Source organism: Podarcis erhardii (genome assembly GCF_964252035.2).
Source record: "Podarcis erhardii genome assembly, chromosome: 3".
In the NCBI taxonomy this organism is placed as follows: Eukaryota; Metazoa; Chordata; class Lepidosauria; order Squamata; family Lacertidae; genus Podarcis; species Podarcis erhardii.
Genome location: NC_138507.1, coordinates 10,402,892 through 10,416,923, shown reverse-complemented (window position 1 = coordinate 10,416,923; position 14,032 = coordinate 10,402,892). Strand labels below are relative to the sequence as shown.

The following is a 14,032-nucleotide window of genomic DNA, read 5'->3' as shown; positions in this document are numbered from 1 at the left end:
TTAACTTCTGCTTGGAGAGCTCACAAGCACAACAGTGTGACCCTGAAGAGGCTGACTTTTGGACAGTGTCGAACCTGAAGAGACTGATGTGGGAAGAGAATACAGTAGTGCTGAAATCTCTCCTTCTTGGCCACTGGAGAAGAGCAGCCAGTCACTGAAGCTCCAAAGATGGAATGGCAACGTGATTTTGAGTAAATACAAATCAACCGAACCGCTGGCCAGGAGTAGGACCATTCTGAAGATGGAAAGTCAATATGTTCCTATCATTCGGGTTTCTCCGTTTTCGTTATTTATTGTTTTCTCATATATCACGCTTCTTCTTTGGCTTTCCCGCTAGCAATGAATCTATAAAAGACATGTTATTTAGTAGATGTTCTGGAATATTCTAGATGTGCCTGGATTTTCTGCTTGTATTCTGCAGGCCATCGATGCCCCAAATGGTCCATGTTGCTTCTGAAAGGGCTTGGTCAGGATAAGACCTGACCTTGAGGTCTCTATCCCCAGAGATTATGACTTTCTAATATTTTCCTTATCTAAGACAATGGACAAATATAGGCAATAAGTTTATTAGTACAAAATGGAAGAGATGGAAGTCATTCATTTATGAGGAATATTATGATTTTAAAATTACCGGTACATCTTTTTTCTTTTGTGTGTGTACAGTAATACTTGTCGATCTATGATCATAATAATTACAAACAAACTCTGAAAGCAAGAATATGTATAAATGCAAGATGTAAAGTTATGATGTAAAGATATAATAAAGGAAAAACTAAAAAAAGGAAGAGATTATGACTTTGAAATGAGAATCGGGCCCTCAAAATCTAGCAAATCAAGGCAAATTAAAATGGAGCAATGTTTAATGTGTCTGGTCTGAGCAGAACATATGGAACAACAAACTCTGGACCAAATCGTACCTCTTCAAAACAGACACAAAATAAACCAGGCTTCTAATATTCACATGTTTGTATGCAATTTTACCTGATGTACACATCTTTGCAAAGCAATTTTCTTAATATAATGAATTTGTGTATGGTATTTCCACTAAGACGCATTTATATGCAGAATTTACTCTACCATATGCATTTTTGTACGCATTACAGGTCTGGAGAACTGTGTTGCAAAATTCAGAGACGTCTGAATTTCGAAGGGCGGTTGGGTTTTGGTTTGCATATTGTCTTGTAAAGTGTGCATTAAGTAAGATCATCTACAAATGTGAACTAAATTCCTGTTCCCCCATCTCTAGTCCCTGCATCTTCTCTTACATCCATTTCTCTTACATCCATTTCATGCTGCAAGTAGCTTTCTTCTCTTCAAGAACGTCAACATCATCTTATGTATACTAGAGCGAGCAACTGAAATATCAGACGATGGAGCTATATGTTTATATGGATAAGATTTCAATATGTGGGCAATGTAGATTCTCTCACTTGTTCATAGCCTGCAGGTTTTATTACTCCCCACAGACTTTACATAATTTTGGCATACCTCCCTCTTCATTATGTCATGATTAAGGAGTGGATGCAAGGTCATTCTATCATGTATCGTTGGAGTCAATTTTTGGATTGTAAAAAAACGGGGAGCTGTGTTTGGATATATTTCAGCAGTTCTATGGGCTGTTTTGCACCTTAGGCATTTTCTACACCCAGAAAGTCTGTTTATGCTTTACAACAAAGGTGGCATACCTTTGGCACTCCAGATGTTGCTGTATTACAACCCCCACCACCCATAACATTGGTTATGATTGCTGGATCTGATGGTGTTGTGGGGTTGTGTGCCTGCAGACTGTATTTCCAGAGTGGTGCATGCTCTAGTCATCTCCCGCTAGGACTACTGCAATGCACTCTACGTGGGGCTACCTTTGAAGGTGACCCGGAAACTGCAATTAATCCAGAATGCGGCAGCTAGACTGGTGACTGGGAGTGGCCGCCAGGACCACATAACACCTGTCCTGAGAGATCTGCATTGGCTTCCAGGACATTTCTGAGCACAATTCAAAGTGCTGGTGCTGACCTTTAAAGCCCTAAATGTCCTCGGTCCTGTATACCTGAAGGAGCGTCTCCACCCCCATCATTCAGCCCGGACACTGAGATTCAGTGCTGAGGGCCTTCTGGCGGTTCCCTCATTGCGAGAAGTGAGGTTACAGGGAACCAGACAGAGGGCCTTCTCGGTAGTGGCGCCCACCCTGTGGAATGCCCTGACTTCAGATGTGAAGGAAATAAGCAGCTATCTTCTCTTTAAAAGACATTTGAAGGCAACCCTGTTTAGGGAAGTTTTTAATATTTAATGCTGTATTGTTTTTAACACTCGATTGGAAGCCACCCAGAGTGGCTGGGGAAACTCAGCCAGATGGGCGGGGTGTAAATAAATTATTATTATTATTATTATTATTATTATTATTATTATTATTATTTGGAGTTCAGTAACATCTGGGACCTTGCAGGTTCACCACACCTGCTTTAAAACCCAGCCATTTTTTGACGTAGCTGTTTGATTTGTTTGGACTTGATTATATTTCTGTGCCGCTTACATGCAATAAAAAAACAACATGATAGAGCAGCACAAATACAGCCTAAATTATACGAAATGATCAACAAATCAGCAGTGAAACAATTATAATCTACAAAACACTTCTAATAAAGCCACAAATAAAAAATGAGTTAAAGCATCACAATTAAAGCAAAATTCGTATTATATTATTAACAAATCAATACGGAATTTATGTACTTGTGGCCAGATATCACCCCAAGTCATTCTGTATGGGAAACCCAGAAGTGTGATAGCACTCTGTCCTCTTGCAATTCCCAACATCTGGTATTCGGTGAAATGGTATCTCCGGGAGCAGAAGTAGAACAAAACCATCTTCCACAACGGCACCAAAAGTTGTGGTGGTTTGTGTTGTGAGGATATAAGAGAAGGGGATTGTAAAGTACTTTGGATATTGCAAGTGATATAGGAAAGAATGATGGGAAATAAGAAGCAGTAAATTATTTCTAGACCTAGAGCTGACCTGAGCATCATAGTCTGTTTTCAGATGGCAACTGGGTGTAGATTGAGGAAGTGTGTGCAGCGTTGCAATGTGGGATGTTCTTGTTCGGGATTCCAACTGGCCAGTTGTGCTGTCCATTTCTTGCTTGTCCCTCCCATTTCCATTTCCTCCTGCCATTGGTTGGTTAGCATTCTGTGCCCATCAAGCATGCTCAATTCTTATTAAGCTCATCCCCCATACTTCTTCAAACTTTGCCTGCTGATTTGTCCCCCCTTGTGTGTGGATGGCACCACTTTTGCCACACGAAGACTAACCCTCGGAGAACGAGTTGACGGTTCATAAACAGCAGGGGCGGAGAAGTTTCTCTCAAGTGCCATGTTTCCTCAGGAGTAAGCCGTTGGTGGCATGCTGGCGGTGGGCGGGAACGAGGCCAGAGGCGAGCAAGGCCAAAGCATGTACTTTAGCTTGCTCTTTCATCCTTTATAAAAGGTAAAGGGACCCCTGAACATTAGGTCCAGTCGTGACCGACTTTGGGGTTGCGGCGCTCATCTTGCTTTATTGGCCGAGGGAGCCGGCGTACAGCTTCCGGGTCATGTGGCCGGCATGACTTCTGTCGAACCAGAGCAGCGCACAGAAACACCGTTTACCTTCCTGCCGGAGCGGTACCTATTTATCTACTTGCACTTTGACGTGCTTTCGAACTGCTAGGTTGGCAGGAGCTGGGACCGAGCAACAGGAGCTCACCCCGTCGTGGGGATTCAAACCGCCGACCTTCTGATTGGCAAGTCCTAGGCTCTGTGGTTTAACCCACAGCGCCACCAGCGTCCCTTCATCCTTTATAGCTAACAGTAAAAGTGTTTTTGATGGTGGGCTCAGTCCTGCACTCATGGAGAGCAGGCAAGCATAGTGGTTTCCACACAGTCCTTTCATAGCCCTACTCTTTCCTGCTGCTCCTCTTCTGAATGTACCACAGCATGGCATCGCCATTCAATTGGGTGTGTGAGGAGGCCCGTCTGACCCTATTGCTAGCACCCAGTACCTCACCCTTCCCCAAGGCCCCATGGTGCAGAAGGAGTGGTGAACACAGGCAACATAAATGGCATGTGATCATTTAAGGTGAAGGAACACCCTGGTTGCAGCTGAATGGCCCTGCTGAGTCATGCATCACTTGGAAGAGCAGCGATGTGCCACACACCTTGGCAGAACCCTAAAGCTGGTCTGGCACCGATATTATCCACCTTCCGGTTACTGGTTCAAGACCTTTCTCTTCTGCCAGGCATTTCAAGTTACCGTATTTTTTGCTCTATAAGACTCACTTTTCCCCTCCTAAAAAGTAAGGGGAAATGTGTGTGCGTCTTATGGAGCGAATGCAGGCTGCACAGCTATCCCAGAAGCCAGAACAGCAAGAGGGATTGCTGCTTTCACTGCGCAGCGATCCCTCTTGCTGTTCTGGCTTCTGAGATTCAGAATATTTTTTTTCTTGTTTTCCTCCTCTAAAAACTAGGTGCGTCTTGTGGTCTGGTGCGTCTTATAGAGCAAAAAATACGGTATGTGTTTTATTGGGCTGTGCTGGGAAAGATGGAAGGTAGATTGTGCTGCACTGTTTTATTTGAATGCGTTTCCCCGGTTTTTATTGTGTTTTAAATTGTTGTGACCCACCCTGAGATCATCTACGATGAAAGGTGGGACAGAAATTGTATAAATAAGCAAATAATAGGGCTCTGTGGGAAGCATACCACACCCTCCTCTGGGCGGGTGCAGAATTACACCCTCTTGGGATGGAACATGCGACCCAGCAGAGACCAGAATAATTGGATGGCGATGTGGCGCTTAGATTCGGATGGGAAATGTGTTTTCATGGAGCCCGTTTTTCTATCTAGCCAGACGTATCGAGGCATCCCTTTTGATTTAGCCCAAAGAGGCGAGATGGAGTTATTTGATACAGACAAATCTCAAGTCATTTTGTTTTGCAGTTTCCTGTTACTCCCTCCTAATATCTTTTCATTAGCTTTCTGGTTCCCATCCTCTCACTCCAGGGAAATCTTTGAAAGATAATTGGCATCACCACCATCAAGTCTTCCTCTGACTTAATGTTTTCATAGCTGGACTATCGCTTTTCAGCACTCATATAGACATCCATATACATATAATCCCTTTCACCTAGATGTTTAAGGAATTGCCCTTTTCTCCTTCTCCAGCGGGAGTTCTCAGTGAAGTTGAGGTAAAATGGACCAAATATGAGGAAAGCTTGCCAGCAGAAGATTTTCCCTTGTAAGGGCAGAACCCCAGTTAAAGAGATGGTATTTCTTCTACAAGATCCCCCACCGGGAATCTAATTAAGATAACTACCTACATGGAGAATAGGCTGATGAGCTGTTTTCTTAAATTAAGAAAAATAACCAGACATGTGACCTGATTATGTCATTGGTTCAGAAATGCAGTGAGCCATAGCTTGCTGGCGCCAGAAGGTGGTACAGGTGGGCTATAAAGCCAATATAGGATCCACTGCCACTACAACGGAAAATGCAACATGAGAGAACTCCTCCAAAATTAGTGATGGATGGGCATTTCATGGGTGCTTTAGCTGAGATTCCTGCATTGCCAGGGGGTTGGACTAGATGACCCGTGGGTCCATTCCAACTCTATTTCTAGGAATAGGGTTAAAATTAGGGCCCATTCTTACCCTACCCCTTTTTTACTCTTGGCACTCATTTACAGCACAACCCTAACCATGTCTACTCAGAAGTAAGTCCTATGGAATTCTATAGGGCTTACTCCCAGGTTAGTGGCAATAGGATTGCACCCTGACTAATGACTGAAGTTTGTAATGGGAAAACCTATTGGTGTTTCACAACTTTCTGACTAGTTGTGGGACCTTAGCCAGACCTAGCAGAGTAAACGCAGAATCCATGGAAGCAATTGGCGACTTGGCTGCAGACAGGATAGACGAAGCAGGAACCAGGAACTTGTAGTTAGGTGTTTATTATATACAGTGGACTATTTACAGGAACAGAACACGGATCTTATGCTAGCTCTCTCTGACACGACTCTCAACTCCCACACTGAACTACTGAAACACTGAACTCCTGAACTACCAGTTAGTAGGCCATTAATTATCACTCCCTTGAGAGAGCTTGACCAATCAGGGAGCGGTCTCCATGCCTCTGTTATCACCAGGCAGACTTACTCCTTCAGATTGCCTTCTGGCTGTCTGCCAAACCTTAACTGACTCTGTGTGAGTAGCTGCACATACACAGTTTCCCAAAAGATTGAACTGAACAGGCCCCATTTGCTACGAAACCAATGCTTACCCTTGCATCTACCTCCATTTTCCAACTGCCTCTAGAATAGAGCATGAAAGGATAGCCCTAATGCTGCTTTCCTAACACCAGGTAAAGTCTCTGCGTGACATCACCACTTTGCACTTAGCACAGTATCCCATATGGTTAGCATTACTCAATTTGTTGCAACTAAGTCCCATAAAACAGAGGCTGGCTTCTCAGAAAAATAATCTGCCGAACGAGAAAGTGCTTATATGGAAACACAAAGGGGTGGGACAAGTGCAAAGGAAGAGTCCTCCATAGCCTTACTTGTCTACACAGGGTTTAAATGCCTGGCTTGAGTGTTGAAAGAGTATCGCTTCAGCACTCTTGTGGCTCTATCATTTTGTAGTGCCACCTCCTAGTCTAGCTGCTTCTTGCCTGGTGCATCAAGGCTTTGTGTCTGAGTGCTGAATGGTGGATTACAATGCGTAAGTAGGAGCTGCGGGAAATCTTAGAAGTGTTCCCTCACTTCCTAACAGGAGTATTCCTGTTCAGGTTCGTAGCCAGCCAACCATTTATTCCTCCACAATTCTCCATTCAACACCCACCCACCCTGCCAAGTTTCCCGTTGTTTCCACCAACTGACAGTTAACGGTCCGTGGCTACTGCTCACACAGTCTTCACTGGACTGCTTTTTAGGGCGGGTTTTCTGTGTGTGGCCTCCCTTAGATTTTCTTTTTAAAAAGACTCTTTTTGCATATCTGCGTGCTTCAGAGTTTCCCCGAGCATTGCTGATGCCTCCGCCTGACTTCTTGATGGTACCATTCTGGCTACAATTGAAATACTTGATTGTCACTTGTACAACTTGTATACAGTGAGATTACACCCCCCCCTCAGCTCTCTTAGTCTTAATTCCCCTCGTTTACTGATGCACACCCACCAAACCCGAAACTCAGTTGCCCTGTTGTTGTCTTTTCATTCACCAGCCTAACAGCCCATGGATAGAAGCTGTTCTTTACTCTGTTGGTGTGACTAATCATGCTTCTATATCTTCTGCCTGAGGGCAGGAGATCAAGAAAGTGCCGGCCAGGGTGTGAATCATCCCTGAGGAATTTTCCTCACTCTCCTAACGTTCTTCCACTATTTCATCCAGCGGATTCACGGGACAGCCCATAATATATTGTGCTGTATTCACCACCCTCTGTAGGCACTTCCTATCAGATGATGCCAAACCAGCGTACCACACCGTGATGCAGTATGAAAGGACACTTTCTATTGTGGACCGGTAGAAGGAGATCATGAAATGTTGATTGACATCGTTCTTTTGCAATACTCTGTCTGTTGACATGCCCCACCTAAGCTTGTTGTTAGAAGGAGCGATTTGCAGTTGTTTTTGTTCTTTACTAGAAGATGATTTCAGGGCAAAACGAAACATATCATTACAGTCACATAGAACCAAACATGGTCAACCCCTTCATCCAATGAAATGTTCCCTCAGGAGGGGTTGATTTTTGCATTAGGAAAAGGCACATAGCACGTCCCTCAAAGCTTCATGGGGCTGGCAGAAGCGCAGGCGTGATGCCGGGTTCAGGAAGTGAGTAGAGTGGGGACCTAGACCTGTGTTTTCCCTGCAGCAGGAAAATATCTCAAGCCTGCCCTGCTCACCAGGCCCTGGATGGATGGACCAGCAGCTAAGCCCAACTGGGAAGGTGTGTTGTGCTAAGCGCTCCTTTCCCTCTCTCTCTGGCACACATCCCATCACGATCTACTGGTCGATCGAGGGGTGACACCCTGGTCTATCTTAGGTCCCCGAGTGATCTTTGGTTTCCTAAAAAAAGCTCAACAACTCTGGTCCTTCCTCCAATGACAATGAGTAGATCACTGCCAGTTTTTTTTATACTTCAAGTAGATCGCAGTCTCTTGGGAGCTGGACCTCCCTGTTCTAGAAGAAGAGGCCATTGCAAGCTTCAATGGGGGCATTACAGCTTCAGTACATGCCGCTGCAGGGCAAAATGTAGGTCTTCAATTAGCTGTGATGAACAATGAAAGGTGGTACCTCAGGTTAAGAACTTAATTCATTCTGGAGGTCCGTTCTTAACCTGAAACTGTTCTTAAAATGAAGCACCACTTTAGCTAATGGGGCCTCCCGCTGCTGCGCCGCCACCACACAATTTCTGTTCTCATCCTGAGGTAACGTTCTTAACCCGAGGTACTACTTCTGGGTTAGCGGAGTCTGTAACCTGAAGCGTCTGTAACTTGAAGTGTCTGTAACCCGAGGTACCACTGTATTAGACATTACAGGTATAGACTATCTTAAAATATCCCTATACATCCATATACAAAAAAATTAAATACACACAAAGAAACAGCCATATAAGATATATAGTAGCATAAATATTCATTGGAGTGTCTTTCAACTAAACCGTGCCGTTCACCACTCTAAGAGATACTGTTGACAGAAACTCAGCCATCCTTGCAGTTACCTCCAGGTGAATAGGTAGAATCTGATATTTTCATTGTGCCATGATGTTAAACTACCTCAAAAGGAGGATAACATGTGTTTATGTAGCTGGTTGTAGAATTCTACAGTGTCTGGTACATTCAAATAACATCCACAATGTCTATCATTTCTAGGGGTGTTTAAATATCTGCCCTTAACAAAATCTGAGGAGGGAAATGTTCAGCTGGGCTAACAAGCATGCCCTGCTGGAATGATAAACTTTGAGATAGGTATAAGTGATCCTGTTATTGGCTGCATTTAAACCATAGAACTTGGGGGAGCAGATTTTATTTAAAGCTGACCCAATGTGACCCGGAAACTGCAATTAATCCAGAATGAGGCTAACATTCTCCTTTCCCTTCCTCCCCCACAACAAACACTCTGTGAGGTGAGTGGGGCTGAGAGACTTCAGAGAAGTGTGACTGGCCCAAGGTCACCCAGCAGCTGCATGTGGAGGAGCGGAGACGTGAACCCGGTTCCTCAGATTACGAGACTACCGCTCTTAACCACTACACCACACTGGCTTCACCATGACTAGATGGTGGTCCCTTCCAGAACTACAATTCTATGATACTATGGTTCTATAGCATGGTGTAATGGTTAAGAGTGGTGGACTCGTAATCTGGTGAACCAGGCTCGCTTCCCCGCTCCTCCACATGCAGCTGCTGGGTGACTTTGGGCTAGTCAAACTTCTCTGAAGTCTCAGCCTCACTCACCTCACAGAGTGTTTGCTGTGGGGGAGGAAGGGAAAGGAGATTGTTAGCCGCTTTGAGACTCCTTAAGGGGAGTGAAAGGTGGGATATCAAGTCCAAACTCTTCTTCTTCTTCTTCTTCTTCTTCTTCTTCTTCTTCTTCTTCTTCAGTCGTACCTTGGATCCTGAACACCCTGGAACTCGGACATTTTGGCTCCTGAATGCCACAAACCGGGAAGTGATTGTCCCGGTTTGCGAACATTCTTTTGGAACCCGAACATCCAACAGGGCTTCCATGGCTTCTGATTGGCTGCAGGAGCGATTTGGTTCTCGAACGTTTTAGAAGTCGAATGGACTTACACAACTGATATGAAATTATACCAGCTTTGAGGGGATCCAAAGCTTGGGCCCAATTTCACGCCATGTAAAATGCAGAATACAGTGGACGCTCAGGTTGCAAACGTGATCTGTGCGAGAAGCACGTTTGCAACCCGCAGCGTTGCGCCTGCGCATGTGCGGGTCGCGATTTGGCACTTCTGTGCATGAACATGCGCAAGCGCTGAAACCCAGAAATAACCTGTTCCAGTACTTCTGGGTTTGGCTGAGGTATGGCTGTAATTGACAAATAATTTATCTGCAATTACTCTAACCCCAGCAAATGTTTCCATTGTTGGTTTCTTCCTTTTGTCCTGTTCCTAATGGGTTTCAATAGATCACAGGATTGGATCTCTAACCCATGTGACAGCCTGGCTCTTGTTACGTCCCATTATCATTATTATGCTTAGTTATTTGGGTGCGTAGGAACACGTTGGCACCATGATTCAATACTCAGTTGTCTTTCCTTCTATGTAAGCAAGTTCATAGTTGTGGTCTTGGAAATGTTATTCCAAATCTTTCCCTTTAAATACCTTGCATTTTGCCTTTAAGACCCATTGCACGGTGTCTACTAGTCCTTGGTTTTTGTGTGAATGAATGCTGTTTGCTGTTGCTACCTTGAGCCTTGCCTTGACTAAATTAGTTCTTGTTAGCAGAAAAGGTACAGCCACAGCATTTTTTTTAGCCTGCGCAAGTAGGAGGAAAGGTAATTTTCATTTATTTCCAAAAAAATTATTACATTATTTTATTAGCTCTTTAAAATTTATTTAAATTCTTTACTTGAAAAAAGGGGGTATCGTATTTTAATTAGTAACAGTGTCAAAAGAGAGCTAGATTAATTATTGGAAATAACGCCATCCAGATGGTTTTAATTTTCACAGCAGGGAACCGACATCTTTTTAAGGTGATATTTTTCAAATTAAAATCAGCCTGGGTATTACTCATACTTGTTTTAGTTTGAGGGTGAGGTGATGTATCTTGTAGTTTTGAAACTACCCAGCTTTCATGGGAATGTTTTGGAAAAGGGAGACAAATGTGAATTTTAAAAGATGCAGACCTGCTTTACATACATGATTGAAATCCACCATTTGGCTCAGGAGGCAATGGGCGATGGGAAACCTTTTTGTCGTTATGCTTTGTTGTTGAATCCCTAGGACAAAGTTCAATGAAAGTTGTTTTTATCTGACAATCAACATTATGCATAGCACAAAGACTGCATTCCCTCCTCCCCCCTTGACATATGAATACAGAAACATGAGAGGACAGAAGCCATGAGAATAACGAGAATACAAAACTGCCTTATACTGTCTACTCTGGCTGGCAGAAGCTCCCCTGGACCTCTGGGAGATGTCTTTCTCTTGGGCAAAGGTCTTTTCCTACTCCCTGAGAACCTTTAACAGGAAATTCTGGGGGTCAAGGGAACATGGGATCACCTGGAAGCACACCACCTGCTCTGCCACAGGCCTGTGGCTCCCCACTCTCTGCCCTCTTACTAGGGCTGGACCAAGACATTTTGATGCCTGAGGTGTTGGGTGATTGACAGGTGCATAACCCCACCCACCCGACAACCTTGGTCTGCAGGGTGTGTGAGAGATATGTGTCCCCTGATCTATCCTATCCCAACCAAGGTGCCACCTGAGGCAGGTCGCAGTACCCTGCTGCTTCTAACCCTGTTCTTTCTTATTAGTACAGTTGTGACGCGGGTGGCGCTGTTGGTTAAACCACAGACCCTAGGACTTGCCAATCAGAAGGTCAGCAGTTCAAATCCCTGCGACGGGGTGAGCTCCCGTTGCTCGGTCCCTGCTCCTGCCAACCTAGCAGTTCGAAAGCACGTCAAAGTGCAAGTAGATAAATAGGTACCACTCCGGTGGGAAGGTAAATAGCATTTCTGTGTGCTGCTCTGGTTCTCCAGAAGCGGCTTCGTCATGCTGGCCACATGACCCGGAAGCTGTACGCCAGCTCCCTCGGCCAATAAAGCGAGATGAGTGTCGCAACCCCAGAGTCCCGACTGGACCTAATGGTCAGGGGTCCCTTTACCTTTACATTGGAAGTCGAATGGAATACGTTCCGGAAGTCCGTTTGACTTTCGAAACGTTCGAAAACCAAATCACAGCTTCTGATTGGCTGCGGGAAGCTCCTGCAGCCAATCAGAAGCCGTGGGAGCCCTGTCGGACGTCCGGGTTCCAAAGGAACGTTTGCAAACAGGAACAATCACTGCTGGGTTTGCGGCGTCCGGGAGCCAAAACGTCCGAGTTCCAGGGCGTTTGGGATCCAAGGTACAACTGTACCTCGGGTTAGTTAATTCGTTCCGGAGGTCTGTTCTGAACCTGAAACTGTTCTTAACCTGAAGCACCACTTTAGCTAATGGGGCCTCCTGCTGCTGCCGCGCTGCCGGTGCACGATTTCTGTTCTCATCCTGAAGCAAAGTTATTAACCTGAGGTACTATTTCTGGGTTAGCGGAGTCTTTAACCTGAAACGTATGTAACCTGAAGCGTATGTAATCTGAGGTACCACTGTATTCTTAATATTTATTACATTTATATAGTGTCCTTCATCCGTAGATCTTATGGTGGTTCACATTACACTGTGCCAAGCAGTGTTAGAACAGCAGTATAACAAGGTTTCTCCAGTAACTTTTTTCTTTTTTTAAACAAAATAACGTACCCCCAGAAAAACAGCACTGGTTTTGCCCACCAAGCTTCCCCCCTTTTATTTAGTTCCTTCCAACAGGACCTATAGTCAGTAGGACTTGCTTTTGTGATGTGGAACCTGAAGGCAACGTTTGCCAGACAGAGGTGTGGTTCTTTTTATAGAAATAATGCAACATATTCCAAACTCTACAGGGTTCTGTTGACTGTCGTGGCAGCCTTATAGTCCTATAAAATTCCAGCTTTCTAACGCAGCATATGGGACACGGGTGGCGCTGTGGGTTAAACTACAGAGCCTAGGACTTGCCGATCAGAAGGTCGGCGGTTCAAATCCCCGCGACGGGGTGAGCTCCTGTTGCTTGGTCCCTGCTCCTGCCAACCTAGCAGTTCGAAAGCACGTCAAAGTGCAAGTAGATAAATAGGTACCGCTCCGGCGGGAAGGTAAATGCCGTTTCCATATGCTGCTCTGGTTCGCCAGAAGCGGCTTAGTCATGCTGGCCACATGACCCGGAAGCTGTACGCCGGCTCCCTCGGCCGGTAAAGCAAGATGAGTGCTGCAACCCCAGAGTTGGCCATACTGGACCTAATGGTCAGGGATCTCTTTACCTTTAATGCAGCATAAGCAGTCATGTAATGGGTAGCTCATGAGGGCTATCGTGTCTCTCCCCCCCCTTGTCTTCTCCTCTGCCCCAGGGATACAGATGGGATCCTCCTAAATCGAGGGTCCTGGTTGCGCTTGGGACCCTTAAGCCACCCTCATGGGGTGTGTTGTTGCTAGGTGTGGCCCAAGCCTTGTCTGTTGGCTCTGGGATCAAGGGCTAGGGCCATGCCAGGAGCACAGGAACCCTGGGGTGAGCTTCAATTGATCTTCACCGGTGTTGCTCCCTCGTTTGGTGTTTACCCTTTCAGACTGCCTGCCAGAGAGGCAGGAGTCAGTTATAGTCCCTGACCAATGCCTAGGCCAATACCGTTCAATTTGTTTTGTAATCAATAAAGTTGTGGCCTAAATTTGCCCAAAAACTTAAGCTAAAATTATGTGTCTGTTTGAAGTTATTTACTTGGGGGCCTCAGGGCACAACATAGATGCTCTGTGTCACCTCACAAGATTATGTGAAAACGGGTATCTTCTTCTTCACTCATTCACTCTATGACCCGTCTGGTAAATGCCTGTTTTCTTCTTCTTCCTTTCCAAGCCCAGCTTCTAGTGGAAACAGACACATTTGGCAGTCAAGTCCGGATCAAAGGGAAAGAGACAGACTTTTACCTTTGCATGAACAGGAAAGGCAAGCTAGTAGGGAAGGTAAGTGTTTTCTATTAATTCATTTGTAATATGAGCGTTACCTTTAGCAGTGACTGCGAACCCCATAATGATGTGTTCTGAACTTTGCCTGTCAACCCCAAATGAAAAGCAGGACTTGAGGAATGTGGAATTCTTAAAGCATTCAAGCCTTTACTTTAAAAAAAGGGGGGAGGGAGAGAAAAAGAAACCCCCCTAACCCATAAAATTAAGTACTGTGGCTAACCACTGGGGTTTTATTACTGATTTCTTTTGGTACACACAGGT

At 44.9% G+C, this 14,032-nt stretch overlaps 1 protein-coding gene across 2 annotated transcripts in view; it reads left to right on the top strand.

The window, feature by feature from the left end:
* Positions 1–14,032, top strand: part of FGF18 (fibroblast growth factor 18) — a 143,892-nt gene that overhangs the window by 105,526 nt on the left and 24,334 nt on the right. For both annotated transcript variants that reach the window (XM_081855694.1, XM_081855695.1), the window contains exon 5: positions 13,662–13,768. In XM_081855694.1, the coding sequence (XP_081711820.1) occupies positions 13,662–13,768 (107 nt within the window). The remainder of the gene's footprint in view (positions 1–13,661; positions 13,769–14,032) is intronic.